The sequence below is a fragment of the Procambarus clarkii genome, chromosome 8 (assembly GCF_040958095.1).
Source record: "Procambarus clarkii isolate CNS0578487 chromosome 8, FALCON_Pclarkii_2.0, whole genome shotgun sequence".
In the NCBI taxonomy this organism is placed as follows: Eukaryota; Metazoa; Arthropoda; class Malacostraca; order Decapoda; family Cambaridae; genus Procambarus; species Procambarus clarkii.
The window spans coordinates 4,781,000-4,808,988 of record NC_091157.1 but is presented as its reverse complement, the minus strand read 5'-3'; the positions used below and the strand labels follow the sequence as shown (position 1 = coordinate 4,808,988).

Genomic DNA, 27,989 nt, shown 5'->3' with positions numbered 1-27,989 from the left:
AGTCAGTAAGTTACATGCTAAGAGCAGCAGTCAGTAAGTTACAAGCTAAGAGCAGCAGTCAGTAAGTTACAAGCTAAGAGCAGCAGTCAGTAAGTTACAAGTTAAGAGGAGCAGTCAGTAAGTTACAAGTTAAGAGGAGCAGTCAGTAAGTTACAAGCTAAGAGCAGCAGTCAGTAAGTTACAAGTTAAGAGGAGCAGTCAGTAAGTTACAAGCTAAGAGCAGCAGTCAGTAAGTTACAAGCCAGTAGTAGTAGTCGATGCCCTGAGGGCATGAGCTCCTCTCCTCATAGTACCCCTTGATATATGCGCCCGTATCTCAAAGAAAAACATTAAGTATTAGAGATCTTGAATCATGTTTGTATGTGTATAGATATAGTATGTGACAAGAAATATAAACACCTAATCGTGCTTGCGGGAGTTGAACTTTTGCTCTTTGGTCCCACCTCTCTACTGTCATTCAAGTGGTGTACAGGTTTTGAGAGCTGTTGGGTTGTCATATCTTCATTTTAAATTGTGTATGGAGTCAGCCTCCACCACATCACTGCCTAATGCATTCCATCTGTTAACTACCTTGACACTGAAAAGGTTCTTTCTAATGTATCTGTGGCTCATTTGGATACTCAGTTTCCACCTGTGTCCCCTTGTTCGCGTACCAACCGTACTAAATAGTCTTGTCTACACTGTCAATTCCCCCGTGAATTGTGCATGTGATAATCATGTCTTCCCTACTATTTCTGTCTTCCAGTGACGTGAGGTTCCATTCACGTAGCCATTCCTCGTAACTCATGCCTGGTAGTTCTGGGATCAGTCTTGTGGCATACCACTGAGTCTTCTCCAGCTGTGTCTTGTGCTTGACTAGACATGGACACACGCTGGAGCTGCATACTCCAGGATTGGTCCTACACCTGTGGTATACAAGGTTCTGAATGATTTCTTACACAAATTTCTGAGGTCATTTCCGATAATCGCCAGTCTCGCACACACCACTGATGATATCTTTATGATGTGAACTTCACGTGACAAGATCAGAATGATATCAACCCCCTAGATCCTTTTCTCAATCCGTTTCATGGAGGATTTTATCTCCCATCTGGTACCTTGTGTTTGGCCTCCTCCTCCCTCCACATAGCTTCATTACTTTTCCTTTGAATTAAACTCTAGTAGCCATTTGTTGGAACATTTCTTCAGTTCGTCCAGGACATCTTGTAGTCTCTGGCTGTCTTCCTGTTTTAATCCTTAAATTTTTTTAGCATCATCAGCAAACATTGAGAGGAATGTGTCTATACCCTCTGGAAGATCATTTACATATACAGGTATTAGAAGCAGGATAGGTCCGAGCACAGAGTCCTGTGGGACTCCGCTGGTGACATTTTGCTAGTCTTGTGACAATGTATCTTGTCACTAGTGTGACAAAACAAGCAAGTCTTGCCCACAACCCCCACCCCCACTCCCCCCTCACAGTAATGCGCTATCTTGTATTGCTGGGGTGTACGTATTTAAATGTGTGGGTATTTATGTGCATGCATGCAAGTGTTTATTTGTATATGTATACACATTTTTATGTCTAGTTATGAATGTAATAAAACTCATTTGTATGTGTTCTCTATTTGAACGTACCAGTAACCCTAAAATAAATATATTTGAACCTGTAAATTAAAAACAAGAACTAGTGCAAACTGAAAAATATCCTAACTTACTAATACCGAGATGTATAAGAATAGGATATATATTTGCACACCTTGCAAAATCTCTCACATTTAAGATATAGAAACAGACGTTAGTACATCATTCCCTGTTGTGTTCTCTCTCTCTCTCTCCTGTGCAGCCCTACAGGGAGTTCTTACTAGAGACATGATAAACAAGGCTTCATAACACCATCGCACTCTGACAGTCCACCATCCAATATTCCTCAATAGTGTCAAATAGCAAAAATCAATAAGATATAACAGGTTAGAATATAATCTACTCTCAGTAACATGTTAAGATACATTGTCACAGCAAATAGAAGGCAAAAGGTAAAGATATGCGTGTAAGATATATATATTATATATATATTATATAATATATGAATATGCATATATTTTATACTTATTTACTATGTATTGTTCTTAAGTAGTATACTTATTTTAATGGTAAAAATATAAATTGTATTTTCTTGCAAAGTGTCTTAAAATTATTGTACCAAAAAGTCAGGAGGACATGAGAGGGTGGAAACATATAAATGAACAAATGAATTATATATATATATATATATATATATATATATATATCAAATGCTTTTAAACTCTTTAGACTCTTTGGTGGCAAAGGTTCTGCTGTAAGAATGGATTATTAACCCAGCTTGAGAGGACATAAGCAACTACAGGATCATCAAGTACCAGATGTTGACTAGCTTTTTGACTTAAAAACAACGTTCAAATTCTGTCTAATTCTTTTCTTGATAAGTGTTTAAGTCACGAGATTATATCTTACGAAGGAAATGTGGGTATACAGCAACCTCGGCCAGAATTGGATTACTATTCAAAAGTAGATCAGAATACTACTCAGAGAATCAAAATACTACCCATAAGTAGATCAGAATACTACTTCAGTGGGAAAGGGGGAACTCATGGTTCTCACATCAACAGCAGCATGTCTAAATAAAATCATTACAACACATTATCATTTATCAAGGGAACAATGATGGAAATTTATAACAACAAAATCCTCTTAGTAAGTGTAAATCCATTCTGGTTTGTAAGAAAAATATATTCATAAAAATCTACACTTACTGAAAAATTATGAAAGTACAGAAATTACATTTAGTCATATATTTTATGAAAACAATTCAACAAAATTGTTTGTTTATATGTATCCTGTTTAACATTTTTTTTTTCCACCCAGGACCAGAGAGGTGAGGGATTCTATTGATAAAATGTTACTCAGACATCTAGTTAATAACAATCTCCAAATCATAAATTAACATAAACTCCAGAAACACTTAGATTATATGTTGAAAATATTGAAACAGAATACAAATATAATAATCACCATTAGCCACACAGTTTGATATGCGTGATCATTTGGTTATACCAATTTACTTCCTTCGTTTGTATTACTTTTTAATTATATCGCTCACACGTATCTACACACACACACACACATGCACACACAACAGCAGGTTACACCAACCCGCTTGGTTATATTTTGCACCTAACAGTCTGTCAGTTCCGACTTGGTCAGGATCCAGGATAGACCAAAATGTCGACAGATTCTCTCCCCCCACTAGTTATTCATGTATATAATTAGTTGACACCATTCTAAAAAAAAAAATTCCTGGTTTCATATGGATCAATCAGATTATTAAGCAAGGCAAAGAGGCCAATATGTTCTTGGGTGGAAAACATATTTAATGCTTATAAGCCTGGAGTTAGAAATATATATATATATATATATATATATATATATATATATATATATATATATATATATATATATATATATATATATATATATATATATATATATACCCAGATATTAAATTTAAATCCTATCATAATAATGATTAAGAGTTTCAAACCTACAAGATAAAAAAATATAAGTTATCATAAGATTAAAAGTTAATAGCAATTTGTATTCAAGATTTCAAATACTGTCAACCTGTATACATTTATTCCCTATACACTATTTCCCCCCCCCAAGACAATGATCACTATACACATCTTTCCTCCCTAGACAATGATCACTATACACATCTTTCCTCCCTAGACAATGATCACTATACACATCTTTCCCCCCTAGACAATGATCACTCCCTATACACCATAACTACTAGTACACAACAGCACCACCCATGTTAAAAGACTTTTAGACTAATTCTACAGAATTTGCAGCAGTGCCTAAATTAACAGTTAATGTAGCAATCTTCCTATATCTACCTAATGACGTCACTTTTCTTGTTTCAATACTATTAAATGTCACAACCTTATTCACCCGTTTAAATAAAATTACGTCATCTTAATATATAAAATAAAGAAATCTAAATATTAAAACATTGTTCATGTACAGAAACAACAATATTTTCGGTGCAATAAATCATCCAATTATTTAATTAAAAATGTATAGTTAACATGATCTATTAAAATTAACATCCCAACACACAACATTATTTGTAATGTTTTAACAACGCAACAACATTGATACAAAGTTGTAATTGTGTTGTATATTTGATGTATAAGTTGTAAAATCATTCATTTCGAATTTGATACAAGTTTTAATAAAGAAATTTAAATCTTATACATGATTTAATGTGGAATTCAGTACTCTGAGATAATGAACAGGTAAAAATTGCATGCTTTAATAAACAATGACATAATATCAAGTTGATTCAAAGCAAATATTTAAAAGATTAGATTAAAATTATTATTGGTAGATGACCCCACTTTGGGAACTCTAAGTCACACACTTTCCTATTCTAAAGGTTTAGAATTAGAACTTAGAAAGAGGGTAGATTTTACCCTCCAATGAAAAATTTTTGGTATCTACTCAGTGTAGATAACCGATTCTACTCTGTTACCGAGTCTCGGTATTATGGTCCACGAACCGTAATTACTAGGGGGCTATATAGTCATCTCTTAAGATAGTTACTAATAGCAAGTATATAAAAGTAGTCTCTAATGATACTAATGAGTGATTTAGCGAAACATCTTAAAACGCCGATAAATTACTAGCGACCAAATATTTTTTGTTAAAACATATTACACAAGACATACAACTGGTTAGGGGAATACACGAGTAATCTTTGGGAATACCAATTCAATATTTGCAAGAATATAGAAGAAAAAACCCAGACCTGGAGCATCACTCATTGGTCTCTCGTGTGTGTGTGTGTGTGTGTGTGTGTGTGTGTGTGTGTGTGTGTGTGTGTGTGTATGTGTGTGTGTGTGTGTGTGTGTGTGTGTGTGTGTGTGTGTGTGTGTGTGTGTGTGTGTGTGTGTGTGTGTGTGTGTGTGTGTGTGTGTGTGTGTGTATATGTGTGTGTGTGTATATGTGTGTGTGTGTATGTGTGTGTGTGTGTGTGTGTGTGTGTGTGTGTGTGTGTGTGTGTGTGTGTGTGTGTGTGTGTGTGTGTGTGTGTGTGTGTGATATCAATCAGTATATCAGATTGATATATACAGTATAGTATATTTAGTGTTATGAGACAAATGCAAGTAGCATTTGTCTCTGCACTGAATCGAGAAATGGAATCTAAAGCCATAACTTAATAAGAATTTAAATCTTAGGGTGGAGAGAATGGAAGGGAGGAAGATTTTGTGCTCCTTGGATGAAAGAAATTAAAACGGCTTGAAAGATGCCTTCATCGTCAATCTACTATGATGTCTACATCTTGTAAGATCATTTCATTTTCAATCTTGCAAAATTACTTAATCATCAATCTTGGAGGTTGACTTCTTCATCAGTCTATAGTTCGCTCATATTTCATCGTACAAGATGACATCATCGATCTTGTAAAGTGCAACCCTCATCAATCTTGGAAAATGAGATATCTTCCAAAAAGATTGAAGATTGATTCTGAATGAGCATCACATTCCAAAAAATGAAACAATGATATGATAACTAGAATTCATATAACCAGTATATGACAAATTCCAGTCTGAAGATTATACATAAGACACACACAGAGGAGCAGACAGACAAAAATAACATTGTCCATAGCTATATTCTAACCCTTTTAGGTGCCCTAATGGCCGGCAGGTTAAAGTGTGCTTTGTGGCACTCACACTCCTAATCATTTTTACTTTCCCCTTACACAAAAAAAGGAAGTGTAAGCAAACTGCAAGTGGCAAAGAGCTCATCCCTTCCGGTTACCCTAGAGCTGACGGAAGACAGAGTGAGAGGGAGATGTGTGTTTGCACCCCCCATTCCCAACGATAAGTAATGGAGAAAACAATACGATACCTGTATCTAAACTTTGGTAACTGTAGAACCTTTTAAGACTAGCTGGCCTTATGAAGGACAGTGAATGAGTGAGTGAGCGAGTGAGGTATACAGACACTTGGGTCTGCGTAGAGGATGAGCGACAGCCCTTCCTGACAACCACTAACTACTACTACTACTACTACTGCTAATACTACTACTACAGGGCTGTCGTTATACGGAAGTGGAAGCCGAATCCTCACATATCAGAAAACAGACTGTGAACTCTTGGGCTTGTATGAAGCTTGTTTCACTTGGCGCCGCTTCCTCGCCATGCCAGCAGACTAGCTCATGAGTCTACAGCTTTTGACATCGAGTATCATTATATTAATATAACATCTTTGGTTTGGAGAAGTTTGGCAAACGTTGCAAAGGACTTGAGGAATGGTTTTGTATAAAAAGTTACGATAAGCTTTGAGTATAACAGGTTAACATTTGTGGCTCATCGTCCCAGGAACCATTGTTATAGGAGCCTGACACGGCCTGCTTCACACAACCTGTTGATGAGAAATGTGACCTTCTTAAAACACGCAAAATTCGTCTTGCCTTTTCTACACACACACACCATAGCATTGGAGCTTATTCTTTGGCATAATATTGGAACCACTGAGAGAGCGCACTAATAACAAGTCGAGCCCGCTATGGCAGCCTGACAAATGGTTCCCTCTTGAGAGTATCATTGATGGTTTCTTCAGTGAGCGAACGACCCGGCAGAGAGGGCCGGTCCACGTCCTGTCAGCATGATATCCGGCCAGATATACCCATTCGGTTCAGTCTCTCGGGTTCCGAGGTGGAATGAGCACGGTGGAGGGAGAGTGTTTGCTGTAGGGTTTTGAGAATGTCCGGAAACACTGGCCTCTGGGCGGTTTCAGAGTCCCAGCACTCACCGATCAGCGTCTGTGGAAGAAAGACAGTTTGATACAAATAGCTACATTCGACGTGTACAAATTAACGAAGTTAATTAATGTTTTTCCTGCCCGAAACGCTTTGCGTAATAGTGGCTTTAGGCATTGTATGTACTAGCTCTATCTATTAATCCAACAAACTTTGTAAAATCTCTTGTATGTACCTTACCTAAATAAACATTTATTTATTTATTTATTTATTAAGAAAATAAAGGAGATAGCGCTAACCCAGTTTGACTTACAATGTTCATAGAAGGGATAGAACTGGATAGGATCACAATCGACTTGAGAATGGTCCAGGACGGACCGAAACGTGGTCGTCCCTTCACCGTCTAGTGTGTGGTCTGGTCAACATACTTTAGCCACGTTATTGTGACTCATCGCCTGCACTGGATAGGAGTTGGGATAGGGGGGGAGGGGGAACAGTTCCAACAATTTGGACCATCGGGGGATCACACTCGGACCAGCAAGAAGCGAGGCCGGTGCTTTACTTACCAGTCCAAGTGGCTGGAGACCACGAATTACTAAGCGATCTGACCCTGAGTAATGTGTTAACTAAGCAAGTTTACAGCCCAACCTGACCATTGAAGTCTAATCACCCTTTAGGTGCTCACTTCTTAAAATAATAATTATATATAATAATACCTTTACTTACATACACACACACACATAATATACAGACATTAAGTATATTAGATAATGGAGGTTATACAATAGATATCAATCAGTTTTCAGGTATACACAGTGCATACATTATGTATAGCCACTAGTATTCATACATATCATTAAATCAAATGAAATCTCGACAACAAAGTTGTGGGTTAGACATTAAAATATAAAAGCAAAAAACAAAGAAAATAAGAAATAATACGACTTATGGAGAACTAGAAAAATATTTACAAATATCCACGCTTATATATAGAGGCGTATACCCCACGCATATGTATTACTGCGTATACCCACGTATACTAGCGTACATACGCTCATGCAGACATGCACACGCCCTCGTGTACACACGCACGCACACATGAATATCTTAGACACACTCAATAGTACCCAAGGCAAAGAAAACAAGGAGAATATATTTAGAAGAGGAATTGACTTTAGTAGAAGAGAAAGTGCCAGGAGACACAGTGCCAAGAGACAGCCCAGCTGCTTGTCAGCGGTTCGAGAGGAAAATGATACTCGTGAAAGAGGTAAAGCGAGTCAGTCGAAGTGAGAGTCAGTCGAAGCGAGTCAGTCGAAGTGAGAGCCAGTCGAAGTGAGAGTCAGTCGAAGTGAGAGTCAGTCGAAGTGAGAGTCAGTCAAAGTGTACCAGCTCTACACCCTCTGGGTTCGTCTCTCAGTTGGAAAACAAAACTCAACTTATCCATCCTTACCTATTTAGTGGTGGTATTAAAATAATCTAAACTTATTGTGAAGAACCACACACACACACACACACACACACACACACACACACACACACACACACACACACACACACACACAGAGTAGAAAGAATGCACTCACCTTCAGGTTCTGAGTGCACTGAAGGTCTGCCGTTGCAGGCTGGCGCCGCCTGCCCACCTGCAAGATGACGGCATGTGGGTGCTGCATGGCAAAGGGCGGTGCCTCGGCGAACAGCTCGTACACCAGAGTGCCATACATGTACACATCTGACTGCTGGGTGGGGGGTGCCAGCACAGTCACGTGTGGAGGAGACACCTGAAGCGTTCGCATCATCTGTTGGCGGCAATTTTGTGTTATTGGTCAGCAATTTCCATAGGTCTAATGCATTAATTTCTATCATATTTAACATTCCAGTATGTAATCTAGGTTATGTTAACAAAATACAAAATTCAAACCTGAAACGCAAAGAATACAGTCACTGTATCGTGAATTTATTTTAATATACCCTTTATACATTTTTTCCCCTTCAAAAACTACAATATCATAATGTATTTCAAGTTACATGTGATCAAAATAACTGCTAAATTCCCTCTCCACACGTTGCAAACCAGACATTTGCTGGCAGACACGTAGACAATAATTTGAGAGGGAGAGAGAGAGAGAGAGACAGAGAGAGAGAGAGAGAGAGAGAGAGAGAGAGAGAGAGAGAGAGAGAGAGAGAGAGAGAGAGAGAGAGAGGGAGAGAGAGAGAGAGAGAGAGAGAGAGAGAGAGAGAGAGAGAGAGAGAGAGAGAGAGAGAGAGAGAGAGAGAGAGAGAGCAGGAGAGAGAGGGAGAGAGCAGGGAAGAGAGGCACTGACCTCTGGAGGCAGGTAGGTGAGAAGCCCCTGAGCGAGGCTGCCGGTGTTCTCTCCTGTAGGGCCGGACTCCGCCATGCTGTGGTCCAGGAGGCTGAGCTTGATCTTGGCCTCGAGGAAGACGTTGCGAGAGTTGAGGCGCCCGTGGATGATCCCACGTGAGTGGAGGTATGACATGGCTTGCGCAACCTGTCGGAACACGATCACATTAATAGCAATTCCCAGGGCACCGTTCTTGTGCCAGGTAAGTCCACTACGGGCTCACCATAGCCTGTGCTACTTGGAACTTGTTCCGAGTAGCTGAATCTATAACAACAATAGCAATTCCTGCTGCAGGCGATGAGTCACAATAACGTGGCTGAAGAATGTTGACCAGACCACACACTAGAAGGTGAAGGGACGACGACTTTTCGGTCCGTCCTGGACCATTCTCAAGTCGATTGTGAATGATTCTCACAATCGACTTGAGAATTGGGACCGAAACGTCGTCGTCCCTTCATTTTCTAGTGTGTGGATTGGTCAACAATTCCCGCTGACTGGCCGGCCCCGTCCACCTTAGGTTTCCCCAACGTCAAGAAACTGTCGTGCTAAAGTGCACTTATCCCAACCTACCAGAGGACTCCAAAACAGAAAACGGGACAGTACGTTAATTTTGCGAGCCGCTTTCATTTTCTTGTACGATCATTTTTGGCCTTAGAGTACTCGTCAAAAATGCGACGCTCTGTTAGGAGAACGGGTTGAATCAGGCTCAGAGGGGGGGGGGGACATTAATTAATAAGAGTCTCCTTTCACCAAGGAGCCGGTCGGCCGAGCGGACAGCACGCTGGACTTGTGATCCTGTGGTTCTGGGTTCGATCCCAGGCGCCGGCGAGAAAACAATGGGCAGAGTTTCTTTCACCCTATGCTCCTGTTACCTAGCAGTAAAATAGGTACCTGGGTGTTAGTCAGCTGTCACGGGCTGCTTCCTGGGGGTGGAGGCCTGGTCGAGGACACTAAAAAGCCCCGAAATCATCTCAAGATAACCTCAAGAAGGCATCGGGTGAAAGGAAACAATCATTTCCATCCCGGCCGGGGTTCGAACCCAGAGTTCTGGGTTGTGAATCGAGAACTTACGTTGCATGAAATGGACAAACTCTGGTTTTGGCGTTGGGCCTATAATGCCTATCAGCCTCAGGAGGGCTATTAATATAGCAATAACTATAGATTGCTGACCAACCTGCAAGTATACTTTAGTGCTGAATATAGTCCAGAACTAAAGTATACTCTCAGTATACACCGAGAAGCCAGTTACACTTCTTGTATACACCCAGAGGTGTATTTATTCATTCATATACATTTGTTCATTGTATTTATTCATTTATTATAAATGACAACACATCTAAAATACTTTTAGGGAATCCATATTCCGCTTCCAGTACACACACACACACACACACACACACACACACACACACACACACACACACACACACACACACACACACACACACACACACACACTCACACTCACACACTCACTCACACACACACACACACACACACACACACACACACACACACACACACACAGGCCAGTGTCCCTAACCTGCATACCATGCAAGCTGATGGAGAAGATTGTGCGAAAAAAACTAGTGGAGCATCTGGAGCGAAGGAACTTTGTAACACAGCATCAACATGGGTTCAGGGATGGCAGGTCCTGCCTCACAGGGTTACTTGAATTCTACGACCAGGCAACAAAAATAAGGCAAGAAAGAGAAGGGTGGGCAGACTGCATATTTTTGGATTGTCAGAAAGCCTTTGATACAGTGCCACACAAGAGGCTAGTGCGAAAGTTGGAGATGCAGGCTGGAGTGAGAGGGAAGGTACTCCGGTGGATAGAGGAATACCTAAGCAACAGGAGACAACGAGTCTGTGTGAGGGGTGAGGTCTCAGATTGGCGAGACGTCACAAGTGGAGTCCCGCAGGGGTCAGTCCTTGGACCTATACTGTTTCTGGTATATGTAAATGATCTCCCAGAGGGTATAGATTCGTTCCTCTCAATGTTTGCCGACGATGCAAAAATTATGAGGAGGATTGAAACAGAGGATGATAGTAGGAGGCTACAAGATGACCTGGATAGACTGAGTGAATGGTCCAACAAATGGCTGTTGAAGTTCAACCCGAGTAAATGCAAAGTAATGAAACTAGGCAGTGGAAACAGGAGGCCAGGCACAGGATACAGAATAGGAGATGAAGTACTTAATGAAACAGACAGAGAGAAAGATCTAGGAGTTGATATCACACCAAACCTGTCTCCTGAAGCCCACATAAAGAGAATAACGTCTGCGGCATATGCGAGGCTGGCTAACATCAGAACGGCGTTCAGGAACCTGTGTAAGAAATCATTCAGAATCTTGTACACCACATATGTAAGACCAATCCTGGAGTATGCGGCCCCAGCATGGAGCCCGTACCTTGTCAAGCACAAGACGAAGCTGGAAAAAGTCCAAAGGTATGCTACTAGACTAGTCCCAGAACTAAGAGGCATGAGTTATGAGGAAAGGCTGCGGGAAATGCACCTCACGACACTGGAAGACAGAAGAGTAAGGGGGGACATGATCACAACCTACAAAATCCTCAGGGGAATCGACCGGGTAAACAAGGATGAACTTTTCAACACTGGTGGGACGCGAACAAGGGGACACAGGTGGAAGCTGAGTACCCAAATGAGCCACAGAGACGTTAGGAAGAACTTTTTCAGTGTCAGAGTAGTTAGCAAATGGAATGCATTAGGAAGTGATGTGGTGGAGGCTGACTCCATTCACAGTTTCAAATGTAGATATGATAGAGCCCAATAGGCTCAGGAATCTGTACACCAGTTGATTGACGGTTGAGAGGCGGGACCAAAGAGCCAGAGCTCAACCCCCGCAAGCACAATTAGGTGAGTACAATTAGGTGAGTACACACACACACACACACACACTCACACACACACACTCACACACACACACACTCACACACTCACACACTCACACACACACACACACACACACACACACACTCACACACACACACACACACACACTCACACTCACACTCACACTCACACACACACACACACACACACACACACACACTCACACTCACACTCACACACTCACTCACACACACACACACACACACACACACACACACACACACACACACACACACACACACACACACACACACTCACACACTCTCACACACACACTCACACACACACTCACTCACACACTCACTCACACACTCACACACACACACACACACACACACACACACACACACACACACACACACACACACTCACTCACACACACACACACACACACACACACACACACACACACGTTGATTGACGGTTGAGAGGCGGGACCAAAGAGCCAGAGCTCAACCCCCGCAAACACAACTAGGTGAGTACAACTAGGTGAGTACACACACACACTCACACACACTCACACACACACACACACACACACACACACACACACACACTCACACACACACACACACACACACACACACACACACACACACACACACACACACATGGCTGGAAGTGTCTCCAGATGTCGAGCATGCGTCGACTGACGTCCAACGGCATGTCGAACACACGGATTGTGACTTACAACCTTAAAGAACTTTATCATTATCCTGTGAAAGACGACGTTGGATTTTCCAGTAATTAAAATGTTTAATACATAGAGGGTTATAGCAAGAAAGATCTTCAAGTGTCAAGGTGATAATAAGGTGTAAACAATGACTGAAATAAATGATGTAAATATTTCCTCTGAGGTCTGATTAAGATCTCTTGTGCTCTATGTAAGTTTTTTTGTGTACTTCCGCTCACAGGATGAGTATGGGGTGCACAATAAACTAGCCGCCTCCGGCGACAATACAAAAAAAAAAGAGCGAATAACGTAGACCATTGTGCTACAGACTAACTCAAAAGGTGATGTACTCTAAGCATCAATGTTCTCTACTGTTTGGCGTCGAGAACCCGTGGACACCTTCAAGAGAAAACTGGAGTTTTCTTCAAGAAGTGCCGGACCAACCGGGCTGTTGTGGATATGTGGGCCTGAAGGCCGCTCCATTAATGGAGCGGTCAACAGGCAGCTCCGCCAATGGAGCATTACCATCCACCAATGGTAATGGTCCAACAGGCTGTTGCAACAGCCTGTTGGACCAAGCTCTCAAAGGTCAAGCCAGGCCTCGGGCCTGACTTGTAGCCTAGAAGAATTCCCAGAACCCCATCCAGGTACAAATCCAGGAGTCCATTCTCATAAAATATCATCAGCTCCAATTTTTCGAACTTCATATTATAGGAAAGCTTCATTAATATACCATTGCAGAAGGAAACGGGAAATTTAAATGTAACAGAACAAGTTCTGAGACTCCTCACCTGGCGAGCAATGTTGACTCGAGATGGGTAGGGAATCGAACCCCTGGAGTTTGTGTGTTGATGGAGCGACATGCCCCGCCGCACGCCCGTCACGATGGCCAGGTTGGGCGGCGCCATGCACGCCCCCATGAACAGCACAATGTTCTCGTGTCGGATCATGGATAGACTCGACACCAGTTCCCAGAAGCGGCGCTCCGTGTTGGTGTCGGAGCCGTCGAAGGTGTGGATCATGACGTCGCCATGCCAGCGCCCCCTGTGGAAAGGAGCGGATGATGAAGATGAAGCCACCCTAGCCATATGCTGTATTGTGCCTGCTAAGTTTTGTTAAACTACCATTCAAGCTGTCATTGCCATCATTCTGAGCTACCTATGTGCTTTAATATACCTGCAATTTTTCTCTCATCTTTTATTTTTTTCATGCTATGTAACTGTTATCATTTGTATAAATTTTGCAAGTATTTACCTACTTATAAGTTTCTTAGATTAAGGACCTGCCCGAAACGCTGCGCGTACTAGTGGCTTTACAAGAATTTAATTACTACGCTATGTTGTACCCTCACAATCCCAATGTACCTTCTTGTATATATATAAATAATAATAATAACCCAAAAGGTGGCACGGGCATGAATAGCCCGTAAGTGGTGGCCCTTTTGAGCCATTACCAGTATCAAGAGCTGATACTGGAGATCTGTGGAGGTGCGACTGCACCCTGCGTGACGGGAGATGTCTCCCGTGGAGCGGATGAGACGGATCACTTCTTTACACTGTGGCAACACGGCCTCTCGAATAAACACATCGCATTTTAACGTCAAAATCTCAATGGACAAACTATATTGTACTATAAATCATAGCGGCTCGTAAACATTCGCGTTTTCTATGCGTGGGCTAGGATTAATTAGATTAGATTATGGCACTTTTGTACAAATATTTATGTCCGTTGTTTCAGTTCGAGAGGACGGTTGGGATATCAGGGGACCACTGAACAAATTCAAATTTAAATTCAAATCTTCTTTTCCAATGCCAACAACAAAATTCCCCACTGTCAAAATCGTGTTTATTGTCTTAATAAAGACCTCTATACCTAGACTTTAGGACGGCGTGATTGGAACTTTATTATGACTATAAGTATATATAGCAATTCGCTTTATGCGTCAGCCTAGTTCGCAGTGTGAACAAGATAGTTAACCTTGAAACAATAACCGGTTTAAAACTAACGTTTTCTTTAATAAAACCGGAAGGTATACTGAAGTAAAGCTACATAGTTTATTGGACGGGTAAAGTAAATGTACGCAGGCAGATATAACATATACCACTTACAGCATTTATAGTGCTTTTTAACGTAGATTTACTTCAGTTTGGTATAAATTAATAAGTAAACCATGTTCTACAGGTAAACATTTGTATTATTTTCTTTATATTGTTCAAAATACATTTTTTGCTTTGCCATTTAAAATGTTAATATAATCAATAATTTAGTCAGCAAATAACAATGATAACAAATAACACACAAAAGACTTTAACCTAAATATCCTTTAAATTTTTAATTAATAAGCTGTTTAATACATTTCAATTGCCCGAAACGCATTGCGTAATAGTGGCTTTAGGCATTGTATGTACTAGCTCTATCTATATATCAATCCATTAATGTAACATCACTTGTATGTATATACCTTACCTGAATAAACATCTGAATCTGAATCATCTGAATCAATTCAATCTGTAATCTAAGTAGCCGACAGTTTGGGAATGTGAACTTAATTTTTTTTCTATAACAGAGCACTTTCATGTTTCATTTTGAATATAATGTAATTTATACTTAATTTATTTTTAATTGAATCAAAATCTAAATGAACTGGCAGCAATTAGAATAGAAAACGTATTCCAACCACGGAAGAAAATGTATTTGCTACCTATAGGATCGGTCCCTAAACCTATGATGTAAATAACAGGATTTGCGCCTCCGCCTACAGGAGGAGGTGAGGTATAGTTATGAGGAGCTCCTCATACAACACGTCCTCTTACAAATTACGTCGCTTTTCGCTCCTATGCGCACTCAGGCTAAAAAAAAAAAAGGGCGTAATTCAAGATGAAATCGGCTCACAAAAGTGACGTGCTGTCCCGTTTTCTGTTTTAGGTCCTCTGGCTTAGGCTGTTAGGTTAAGAAACTCTTAATTAACGGTTTTCATGACGTTTTGAATCTCTAGGAGGACTTCCTGCCCTCCTAACCTACCAGAGGACCCTTAACTTGCCTCTTTGGAGAAAACAAATCTAAAATTTATTTTAATTATTTTTCATTTTTAAATTACGGAGTTTTCTTGGTCGCGGCGCATACGAGTGAAAGAAGGAATTATCAGTGGAAAGTGCCAAGCCATTATAGCACATACGAGCGAAAAGCGACGGGAAAATAAATATGTGAGAGCATAAATATGTACCTGTATATGTTGGTGGTGGAGCCGCGGCGGAGGACGTGGCCGAAGCGGAGTTGGTCCCAGGAGATGGCCCACTCGGCCAGCGGGTCGTGGGTGGTGGCCGGCTGGGTGGTGGTCGAGGAGCCGGAGTCCCGCCGCTCCTCCGGCACCAGCGGCGGCACCCGCACCTCAACCGGCTCCTCTTCCTCGAAGCCGCTCTCCTCCCCGGTGCTCTCCTCTCTGCTCGACGACCCCGGGCGGGACATCCTCCGAGCGCTCGTCACCAGCGGGGTGTTGGGCCGGGCGGTACAGTTGGGCTCCTGCGGCGTGGTCAGCGTCGGCGGGAACCCTTCGTCCTGGCTGATGGTCTTGCCCCGCGATAGCCGCCTGCGGCGCTCGGCCGCCTGGGTCGAGAAGCGGCCGTCGAGCGTCCGTCGGAGGTGGTCGGCGGGGAGGGACATGCGCGGCCTGGTCGAGGGCGCCCGCTGCGGGGAGAGCTCCAGGGAGCGGCGCATGAACCCGGGAGGGTTGACCAGGCGGTGGTGGGCGGTGGGCGTGTGCTGTGCGGATATGTTGGGCGAGGAGTACCCGCTCTCCTGCTGCGCCAGCAGCGTGCGGCCCTCCTCCCACGACCCGCCCCGCGCAGCGCGGCGCAGCAGGTCGGCGAACCTCCTCCGAGCGGTTTTGGTGTCGTGCGGCGGCGCCTCCGGGCGGAGGCCATAGTGCACTTTAGCGTGGTGCTCGGCCGACCTGGGCGTCCGGCCCGGCCGACGCTTGCGGCCCAGCCACTGCACCAGCCGCAGGTAGAACCGCTGCGAAGTCCTGAGCGCAGCGGTGCGCTCGTCACCTGAGCCCAGTAGCTCGGCCACTCCGGGGTCTAGCTCCTGGCCCCCGCCCTCTCTCATCTCCACCACCTCCACGGTCTTGAGAGGCAGACCCATGAGACCAGACAAGGTAAGGCCCGGGTGGGCGGGAGGCACCTGGAGGCTGGTGGGCGGCACGTGGAGGGTGGTGGGCGGGGTGGGCAGGTGGGCCAGGTGGTGGGCCAGGTCCCCTCTGTCAGCTGGGGCCGGGGGGTCGGTGGGGGAGGGGGCGCAGGTGAGGGGGGAGGGAGGGGGGCTGCATGACCCCACGCTGTCGCCGTCTCGTGGACACCTGTTGGCCAGCACAACTAGTTAACACCTCTACCACACAACACCTCTACCACACAACACCACTACCACACAACACCTCTACCACACAACACCTCTACCACACAACACCTCTACCACACAACACCTCTACCGCACAACACCTCTACCGCACAACACCTCTACCGCACAACACCTCTACCGCACAACACCTCTACCGCACAACACCTCTACCGCACAACACCTCTACCGCACAACACCTCTACCACACAACACCTCTACCACACAACACCTCTACCACACAACACCTCTACCACACAACACCTCTACCACACAACACCTCTACCACACAACACCTCTACCACACAACACCTCTACCACACAACACCTCTACCACACAACACCACTACCACACAACACCTCTACCACACAACACCTCTACCACACAACACCTCTACCACACAACACCTCTACCACACAACACCTCTACCACACAACACCTCTACCACACAACACCTCTACCACACAACACCACTACCACACAACACCTCTACCACACAACACCTCTACCACACAACACCTCTACCACACAACACCTCTACCACACAACACCTCTACCACACAACACCTCTACCACACAACACCTCTACCGCACAACACCTCTACCACACAACACCTCTACCACACAACACCTCTACCACACAACACCTCTACCACACAACACCTCTACCACACAACACCTCTACCACACAACACCTCTACCACACAACACCTCTACCACGCAACACCTCTACCACACAACACCTCTACCACACAACACCTCTACCACACAACACCCTCACTAATACATAACACACACATTTCTATAACGTTTATACACAGACATCATTCCTGAGTATATGGTAAATGTATTTAAAGTTTCTCCAACCAACTCAACAGTCTAAACAATGTCAAATTACTTTTATTTACAGACACTTTATTGGTCGTAACTACACACTACCAGCACAGTAATAATAATAATAATAATAATAATAATAATAATAATAATAAAAATAATAATAATAATAATAATAATAATAATAATATTAATAATAATAATAATAATAATAATATTTTAACAGAAACACTGAACTGGTTACTTATTAATTTATGACATTAATTATATATATATATATATATATATATATATATATATATATATATATATATATATATATATATATATATATATATATATCAGTTTCATAAATACAAATTTTCTTCGGTCTATTAAGGAAATTTTACCGTACAATTTTGAGTTGAGTTAGGAGATAGTTTAGTGTGGAGACATTAAATTAAATCCTTCCTGTTTGGCTATGTAACATGGGACATGATTCTGTTCTTCCGTGAACGTCAATCTTAACCAGGTGGTCAAGGCTGGTTAAAGCCGTTTACAGACCACCAAACTGTCGTAGTGCCTTGTACCAAGCAAGGTATAATTATTACTCAATTGCTTCTTAAAACTCTCACAGCTATTAACTGCCAGTGTTAATTAAAATGTTGTAATGAAGAATTAGGGTGTACTCATCTATTTGTGCTTGCAGGGGTTGAGCTTTGGCTCTTTGGTCCCGCCTCTCAACTGTCAATCAACTGGTGTACAGGTGCCCGAGCCTACTGGACTCTATCATATCTACAATTGAAACTGTGTATGGAGTGTGTGTGTGTGTGTGTGTGTGTGTGTATGGAGTGTGTGTGTGTGTGTGTGTGTGTGTATGTGTGTGTGTGTGTGTGTGTGTGTGTGTGTGTGTGTGTGTGTGTGTGTGTGTGTGTGTGTGTGTGTTAACGACTCAACCACATCACATTAATTATGGCCGTCACCACGAAACAAACAGAAACAACCCAACTACAATCACCCTTCGGGTTAACGAGCGAGCCTGCCAATGTGGACCATCGGGCCATGTAAACAGCCTCACAGACCAATCACCCAATCCGTCCTCCTAATAGGTAGAGTATACGTCAAAATGCGACGTGCTAAGATCAAAAACTGTCGTACGAGAAAATGGTAGCGGCTCGCGAAATTGACGTAATATCCCGTTTTCTGTTTTGGAGCCTTTGGTAGGCTAGGATAAGGGCACATTAGTACAACCAGACCGACAAGCAACAGCCTGTTGGACCAAGCTCTCACAAGACAAGCCTGACCTCGGGCCGGGCTTGGGAAGTAGAACTCGCAGAACCTCATTCAGGTACATTCCAGGTATGAATAACAATCCCCACACGGTCTGACCAACCCTCCGCTGTCAACCCAAGCTCCAGGCCGTACCCCTGTCACCCACAGGCCGTACCCTTGTCACCCACAGGCCGTACCCTTGTCACCCACAGGCCGTACCCTTGTCACCCACAGGACGTACCCCTGTCACCCCACAGGCCGTACCCCTGTCACCCACAGACCGTACCCCTGTCACGCAAAGGCCGTACCCCTGTCCCCCCAAAGGCCGTACCCCTGTCACGCAAAGGCCGTACCCCTGTCCCTCAAAGGCCGTACCCCTGTCCCCCCACAGGCCGTACCCTGTCACCCACAGGCCGTACCCCCTGTCCCCCCACAGGCCGTACCCCCTGTCCCCCCAAAGGCCGTACCCCTGTCACGCAAAGGCCGTACCCCTGTCACGCAAAGGCCGTACCCCTGTCACGCAAAGGCCGTACCCCTGTCCCCCCAAAGGCCGTACCCCTGTCACGCAAAGGCCGTACCCCTGTCCCCCCAAAGGCCGTACCCCTGTCACGCAAAGGCCGTACCCTGTCACCCACAGGCCGTACCCCTGTCCCCCACAGGCCGTACCCCTGTCACCCACAGACCGTACCCCTGTCACCCACAGGCCGTACCCCCTGTCACCCACAGGCCGTACCCCCTGTCATCCACAGGCCGTACCCCCTGTCCCCCCACAGGCCGTACCCCTGTCACGCAAAGGCCGTACCCCTGTCCCCCCAAAGGCCGTACCCCTGTCACGCAAAGGCCGTACCCCTGTCCCCCCAAAGGCCGTACCCCTGTCACGCAAAGGCCGTACCCCTGTCCACCCACAGGCCGTACCCCCTGTCATCCACAGGCCGTACCCCCTGTCATCCACAGGCCGTACCCCCTGTCCCCCCACAGGCCGTACCCCTGTCACCCACAGACCGTACCCCTGTCCCCCACAAGCCGTACCCCTGTCACCCACAGACCGTACCCCTGTCACCCACAGGCCGTACCCCTGTCCACCCACAGGCCGTACCCCCTGTCATCCACAGGCCGTACCCCTGTCCCCCCACAGGCCGTACCCTGTCACCCACAGGCCGTACTCCTCCAAAACGACGTGCGGTACCCCCCTCCAAACTGAGGAGTGGCCCCCCCCCCTCCTCTTGCCGCATGCGGCACCCCATCACTCGTGGCGAGGCGCCTCTCCCCCCTCAGAACCGTTGCCTGGTAACGAAGAGCCAGAGTGAGGTCACAGCTTCTGACATTTGCAGAGCGTAGGCTGACAGACCGGGATAGCAGCTAGGCGGGATAGCAGTAGCAGCGCGATAGCAGGAAGGATGGGAGAGAGAGAGAGAGAGAGAGAGAGAGAGAGAGAGAGAGAGAGAGAGAGAGAGAGAGAGAGAGAGAGAGAGAGAGAGAGAGAGAGAGAGAGAGAGAGGTGTGAGGACAGGTAAAGGGAGGGACGGACTATGAGCACAACAACAGGAGGGAACTAATATTATTGCTATTTATTACACGCGCGCGCACACGCACACACAGTTTGTGTGTGTGTGTGTGTGTGTGTGTGTGTGTGTGTGTGTGTGTGTGTGTGTGTGTGTGTGTGTGTGTGTGTGTGTGAAACATACGAAACCATTTCAGTTAGCAGAACACTGAGCACAAACAAATGTAACGTTTGAATGAATCACACAATATACTGGAGGCTGAGCTCCACAGGAACCACCACTGGAGTCCACCAGTGGTGGTTCCAGTCCACTAACCAGTGGAGAACCTTCCACTTTTAACTGCACACAGGGTACCGTCCACAGTTGGTGCAGCACGCCACACAGCATGGATCTCCATTCCAATACGCTCAGCACTGTCCCATCACTTGCGAACGAACCATGTAGGTTCGAAACGCTTGTGTAAATATATAATAAGTGTAAAAAATTCTACAGTTAATTCGTTTTCTTCACATCGAACAAAGATGACATTTGGAGAATTCCTCTTCCAATTAAACCAAGATGCAAGAGCACTAGCCACAGGGATAGAAGCCCTAAACAAGAAAATAATCAATACAGAATATGCAATCATATTCAATGAAACATATAAATGTAAGCCGGCTGCAATTATACACCAATATTATATATATTATAATATATATATAGGGGAGGGATAGGGCGGGTGCCCATCCCGCGTCCCCTCATCCTCCTTACTCCCCTTCCCAGGGCCCCCATTCCACGTACTACCCCCCACCCCCTTTGCTCATTTTTCCTTATAAAAATATAATATTAGGAAGCAACAGAACTACTGTGAGGTTCTAATGCATAACCCCTTGAACTATCACAAATGACCCCTTGACCTAATTAATAACCCTTGACCTTATACCATTAGTTAAGCCTCCCAGTGATATCTTCCACAAGTTCGGATATAACCGCTTTAAAAGACCGTCTGACCGCAATCACCCAGCGGTAATCAGAAAGTGGTCTTAAAGGTAGAGTCAATAAGACCATCGGGGAACACCTTCTAAAGACCTTGTTAATGATTCTGAACCTCAATGACCTTTATATAAGATAGAGGTTACTTCAGGAGGGATTAAAGGCATGAAGGTGTTAGAAGAGCATAAACATCCTATTGTGGAGGGGAGGAAGGGAGAGAGAGAGAGAGAGAGAGAGAGAGAGAGAGAGAGAGAGAGAGAGAGAGAGAGAGAGAGAGAATATCAGGTACGGAGCATGATAAGGTGACTGGGGAACTAATATATAATATGATGAACTACTATATATATATATATATATATATATATATATATATATATATATATATATATATATATATATATATATATATATATGAACTACTATAGTTAACAATTGCTAACGTGATATGTGATGTATCACGACGCTTGAAGCAAACAGGATTTGGAGAGAGAGGCTCGGGGTGTCTTGAGACAATCTCTGAACAGAGGAAGACATACATCAGCTTCCTGACTATACCCAAGTTCTGTATGTGGCATTGTATAGCTTATCCACTAACTACATCCACCTTCAGCCTACCAGCAACGAAGGTATAGCCTCTATATTGAGCTGTCTGGACCAACAACGTTGTTTTAGTTGTTGTTTCCGATTTAGCTACTCAGAACGAAATGTCCATGTAGCACTGGGTATGGTGAGCCCGTAACTTGGACGAACAGCGTGCCAGTACGAGGAACCATTCCATTAGGGTAATTAATGTCTGCCATCGTCAGGGTCTTTATTACCAATGTTGACAATCTTAGCGTTTCGTAAACACTCGCAATTCGTACCCAAAAAATTATCAAGTTTCTCCTGTTCACCAGCAAATTATGTTCTTTAAACTATACACAAATCCCTGAACAACCATTCTAGTGTGCTTGACGTACAAACGTCAGTGACAGGGTGGCTTCCCCCGTCAACTTTCAGCTGGACAGTCTGCCTACTAATGCAACCTAACTGTCAGATATTATAACTATGGGAAACCCCGACCATTATCTCATTCCAAGGAAAGTATGGTGAGCTATAAGTCTCCTTCGACTAGGAAAATTGTGATTCCCAATTCTTGTCTCCGGGTTTTACCTAAATCCAGCCGTAGCTGCCCTACCTGTGAGCACAGATAACTGCCCGCAAAACACACACCGAAACTACGACGTTGGTACAACGTTCGAACAAGTTTTAACACCTTCTAACTAGTTATAACAACCAATATAGCAAGTTGCAACAACGTTCTAATACGTCATAAACACGTTAAGCCAAGATGTAACAACTTTATTACAAGTTGTAACAAGCGGAAAATAGAGACAGTTTCGGTTTGTGTTTCCAGGGTGCAGAACCATGGGGTACGATACTTCGTCAGAGCACCAGCCTGTCTTCACTACACTATGCTGACACGTGGAGGAGGAGAATGAACTCGCATCAACTGGCTTTGGGACACAGGGAACTGAATGAAATGCTCCACCAATCAAATACAAGAATAAAACTTCCATCATGAAGATTTGGATTCAGTGCCAGGTAGTCCCTGGCCAAAGACTGGGACAGAGACTCATCATAGTGGGACTGTGGCAACGAAGACTTACTGGCAGATAATTTTGCTGTTAAGATGCAGCTTCCTCGTCCAGAAGAACCTTCATCGCTTTACCCAGTAACTGTGTTAAACGTTATTTGCAGTGGTTATAACACAACATGAAGACCACCCATCTCTAGATCACTGGAAATGGGCAAAGTAAGGAGGGGGGGGGTGGATAAGGTCAGCCTGAGTCTATTACAGAACTGTGAAGACCTACTGGCTTCGCCTGTCACTCCCCCTCTACCAACTCTACATATCTCAAGGAATATGACCCTTCTTATAGACGAAAGCTGATGCAATTCAAATTCACATTAGGAAGCACTGCTTAGTAGTCGTCAATTTTAGATTGGTGTTACTGCTTTCATATGCGCGCAACATTCTTTAGACAATGTTGACCAGACCACACACTAGAAGGTGAAGGGACGACGACGTTTCGGTCCGTCCTGGACCATTCTCAAGTCGATTGGCTTGAGAATGGTCCAGGATGGACCGGAACGTCGTCGTCCCTTCACCTTCTAGTGTGTGGTCTGGTCAACCTACGAGTCCTTATTCGTGGAGCTCTAGAGTAGGGTTTCTCACACTGCAGGTTCCGACCCATTACTGGGTCACGACAAACAGAAAAACATCTGCCAAAAATTAAGCAAGTGAGAGCGACAGTCTCATTTGCACTCATTACTCGTCATTGCAGTTTATGAGTGATATACCAGGCTATTCGTACTGGAATGCTGGATCTTGGTTGGTCATTTACACTGGAAAATTATTTTGTGAAATTAAATTGGTCATTATTAAGGTTAAAGGAGATTTTCGACTTTTAGGTAAAAAAATATTCTTGGTACTATTACTTTTTATCGCTACTTTTCTGAGCTAAGATTATCAACATTAACTGAATTAAACTGAAAGGATAGAACCCCCCTGTGGCGCAGTGGTAACACGCTCCTCTAACACTTCGCAAGCGATTTAGCCTGGGTTCGTATCCTGGCCGGGGAGGATTGACTAGGCGCCAATCCTTAACTGAACGCATCTGTTCACCCAGCAGTGAATGTGTGCCTGGTTGTTAAACGATTTGGCAGGTCGTATTCCAGGGAAAAAAATCGGATTAAGGACTTGCCCGAAACGCCACGTGGCTGTACAAGAACGTAAAAACTCTTGTATATATGTATATATGTCGCGGATTGGACATGTATATGAGTGGGATTGGTTGGTTATAGATAGGAGCTGTCTCGTATGGGCCAATAGGCCTTCTGCAGTTGCCTTTGTTCTTATGTTCTTACATAAAAATAAATAAAAATAAAACAGCTCAACATTGCACCAGATATGGGTTTAGCACTGTCTTCCTGTCTTCCAAAATGGAATCAACTATTAATCAACAAACAAGCACATCCTTCTTGTTAAGTAATTTTTTTAGTTATTGTTTACTGCGTCTGTTTTGGTCGACTCACTCAAAATGTTTTTCTATTTTTTTTCTATATTCTTCCTAAAAATAGAAATGTAAAATTTAATTAAATGGGTATCATCTATAAATATGCTGTTGTTGTTGTTGTTGTTGTTTAAAATTCGCTACCTGGAACAAAAAATTCCAAGTAGCACGGGCTATGGTGAGCCCGTAGTCATAAATATGCATCTATCATGTGCCAATAGTAAATAAAGGGACATATTTCACAAAGTTTGTGTGTGATGTGTGTTGGGAGCCGGTGGCTGAGCGGACAGAACACTGTACGCGTGATCCTGTGGTTCTGGGTTCGATCCCGGGCGCCGGCGAGAAACAATGGGGGAGAATTCTTTCACCCTGATGCCCTTGTTACCTAGCAGTAAAATAGGTACCTGGGAGTTAGTCAGCTGTCACGGGCTGCTTCCTAGGGGTGGAGGCCTGGTCGAGGGCCGGGCCGCGGGGACACTAAGCCCCGAAATCATCTCATGATAACGGAGATGACGGAGTGTTACACATACACATTGTAGATAGCAACACAAAATCAACTTCTTTTGCTATGGGTCCCAGTAAAAAAAAAAGTTTGAAAAGCGCTGTTCTAGAGGTCAGTGAACGCTGTTGACTGCTTTTTAACTTTGACAGAGAGGAGAGCAAATAGCGACTGGTATTAGACTCAAACACTTTCGCCCGGCGACGACTTAGCATCGAGTCCTCCGTGCGGCAATAGTAGCGGAATTAATCACCATTTGTAGCAATTATTTTGTGCTTGTGGTACAAGATGGCAGGTTACATTTGCCGCGGTGATAACACACAGGCAAGAAGCGTGCCTAAATGGTATGACTTTGAACCACAACAAGCATGCAAATGAGTGCAGAAAAAAAATGTTCATTTGATGAAGTGTCACTCTTCAGTGTGCATAAAGTGCCACTTGCTCAGCCTAGCAAACAAGGTGACAGTGAAACCTATAGTGAAACAGTGAAACCTTTGACACATCTCGCCAGCAGCGGCTGCAAAACCGTGGATAAAGCACATGTTTGCTTCCAACCTGAGCATTAACCAATCACTTGGATGACCTCCCTCCCCTTCCCCGATCACTTGAACGATTTCTGGACAAGATAAGAAGACTTTTGGGGGTAAGACTGATCTCTTAAGTCTTGAACCAGTCTGGTTGGACTAGTCAATACATCAGTCTTCAAGACCGGAGAGAAGTTGGAATCCTTACTTGCTATGTATCAGGGCACAGTGGATAGCCAGGAGTTGGCAACCACAACATAAGACGCTCAGCCAATCAAACGCCTGATGCTGGCTCTATCACTCTCGTGAACATCACTTCATCAGCGTGGTCTATGGAATTTGAATTGAACTGTCAGGGGAAAGCGCCAAGCCATTACGACTATATAGCACTGGGAAGGGGGGGGGGGTTAGGATTGGGGGATGGGACGGGGGGAAAGGAATGGTGCCCAACCACTTGGACGGTCGGGGATTGAACGCCGACCTGCATGAGGCGAGACCGTCGCTCTACCGTCCAGCCCAAGTGATTGGGTTATATGGAACGTGGTCTCTTGAACACGAAGACACATTTAACTCCAGATTGAAGACTCTGGCATATCTTGAGGTTATCTTGAGATGATTTCGGGACTTTAGTGTCCCCGCAGCCCGGTCCTCGACCAGGCCTCCACCCCCAGGAAGAAGCCCGTGACAGCTGACTAACACCCAGGTACCTATTTGACTGCTAGGTAACAGGGGGCATAGGGTGAAAGAAACTCTGCCCATTGTTTCTCGCCGGCGCCCGGGATCGAACCCCGGACCACAGGATCACGTGTCCAGCGTGCTTTCCGCTCGGCCGCCCGGGTCCCTAACTTTCTCCTAGTGTTAACATAGCTGTAAATTAGCACTTAAATTTGTTCTTGGTGGAAACAAATAATAAGGTCATCAAATAAATGAGTCAATAGGATTAAGCTTCAGAGGAGCAGATATACGATATCAACTCTTAACTTGCAGTTTCACGAAGAACATCAATGACATTCTTAATATGTCGTAGCCTTAGTTCAGAGAGAGAGAGAGAGAGAGAGAGAGAGAGAGAGAGAGAGAGAGAGAGAGAGAGAGAGAGAGAGAGAGAGAGAGAGAGAGAGAGAGAGAGAGGAGAGAGAGAGAGAGAGAGAGAGAGAGAGAGAGAGAGAGAGAGAGAGAGAGAGAGAGAGAGAGAGAGAGAGAGAGAGAGAGAGCGAGAGAGAGAGCGAGAGCGAGAGAGAGAGGAGAGAGAGAGAGAGAGAGAGCGAGAGAGCGAGTGCGAGAGAGTGGGGGTGTGTGAGGGGGAACTACTATATGTAACGATCGATTATGAGGAAACACCTCCTCTCACCTGGCACTGTGCCCAACATCTCTCTCCTCCTCCAGCAGCAGCGGCAGCCTCTACTCTAGTACTTGGCCCCGACCTCCCCTACTACCTCTTCCTCCTCCACCTCGCCCCCTACCTGACCCTCGCCCCCTACCTGACCCTCGCCCCCTACCTGTCAAATCTGTTATTGCTACGCTACTGGAGGCTCCTATGGCTGTTCCCTTGATCTGTCTACATTAATTTCCATTGAAACTGAGGATCGTTTTCCGACTAATATGTAGCATTGCTTGGTTGGGGTGTAAAATACCCCAGCTTCCCGTAGTTCATTTTTAATCCTGTGTTTGCTGCTCTCAAAGAAATTCGATACTACTCTCGCTGCCTCTCTTCGTGGTATGCTGGGATGTAGTGAGACACATCTAGTGAGAAAAGTATGGCTCCCGGTTGAATGGGTTCCCCTCAAGGTCTATTTTGTTGAGGAAGTTGCAGTAATGGATTTAAGAGTGCTGTATAAATCCAGTCTATCGGTCGTGTTGGGGCAAGAGATCCACTCAGAACCTGTTTGGATTGTCAGGTGTCTCCTGTAGGATTCCTTTATGTATCTTTGGTAGTAGGTATATTTCTGGGATCTTCGAGGCGAACGCTACGTAGAAATGTTGACTAGACCACACACTAGAAAGTGAAGGGACGACGACGTTTCGGTCCGTCCTGGATCATTCTCACGTCGAATGTGTGGTACATTTCAATCGACTTGAGAATGGTCCAGGACGGACCGAAACGTCGTCGTCCCTTGACTTTCTAGTGTTTGGTCTGGTCAACATATTTCAGCCACGTTATTGTAACTCATCGTCCGCTAGGTAGAAATATCTTGTGGCCGCCTTAAAGACCGCCCGATGCTTGGTTC

The 27,989-nt window shown here is 44.4% G+C and overlaps 1 protein-coding gene across 1 annotated transcript; it reads right to left on the bottom strand.

Annotated features, from left to right (window-relative positions):
- Nucleotides 1-3,525: 3,525 nt before the first annotated feature.
- Nucleotides 3,526-16,876, bottom strand: LOC123753143 (kinase suppressor of Ras 2). Its single transcript, XM_045735142.2, has 5 exons — nt 15,960-16,876; nt 13,528-13,780; nt 9,111-9,296; nt 8,373-8,585; nt 3,526-6,852 (listed from the first exon to the last, which is right to left on the bottom strand). Exons 1-5 carry the CDS (start codon nt 16,874-16,876, stop codon nt 6,691-6,693), a joined length of 1,731 nt encoding a protein of 576 aa, XP_045591098.1. The 3' UTR covers nt 3,526-6,690.
- Nucleotides 16,877-27,989: the final 11,113 nt, after the last annotated feature.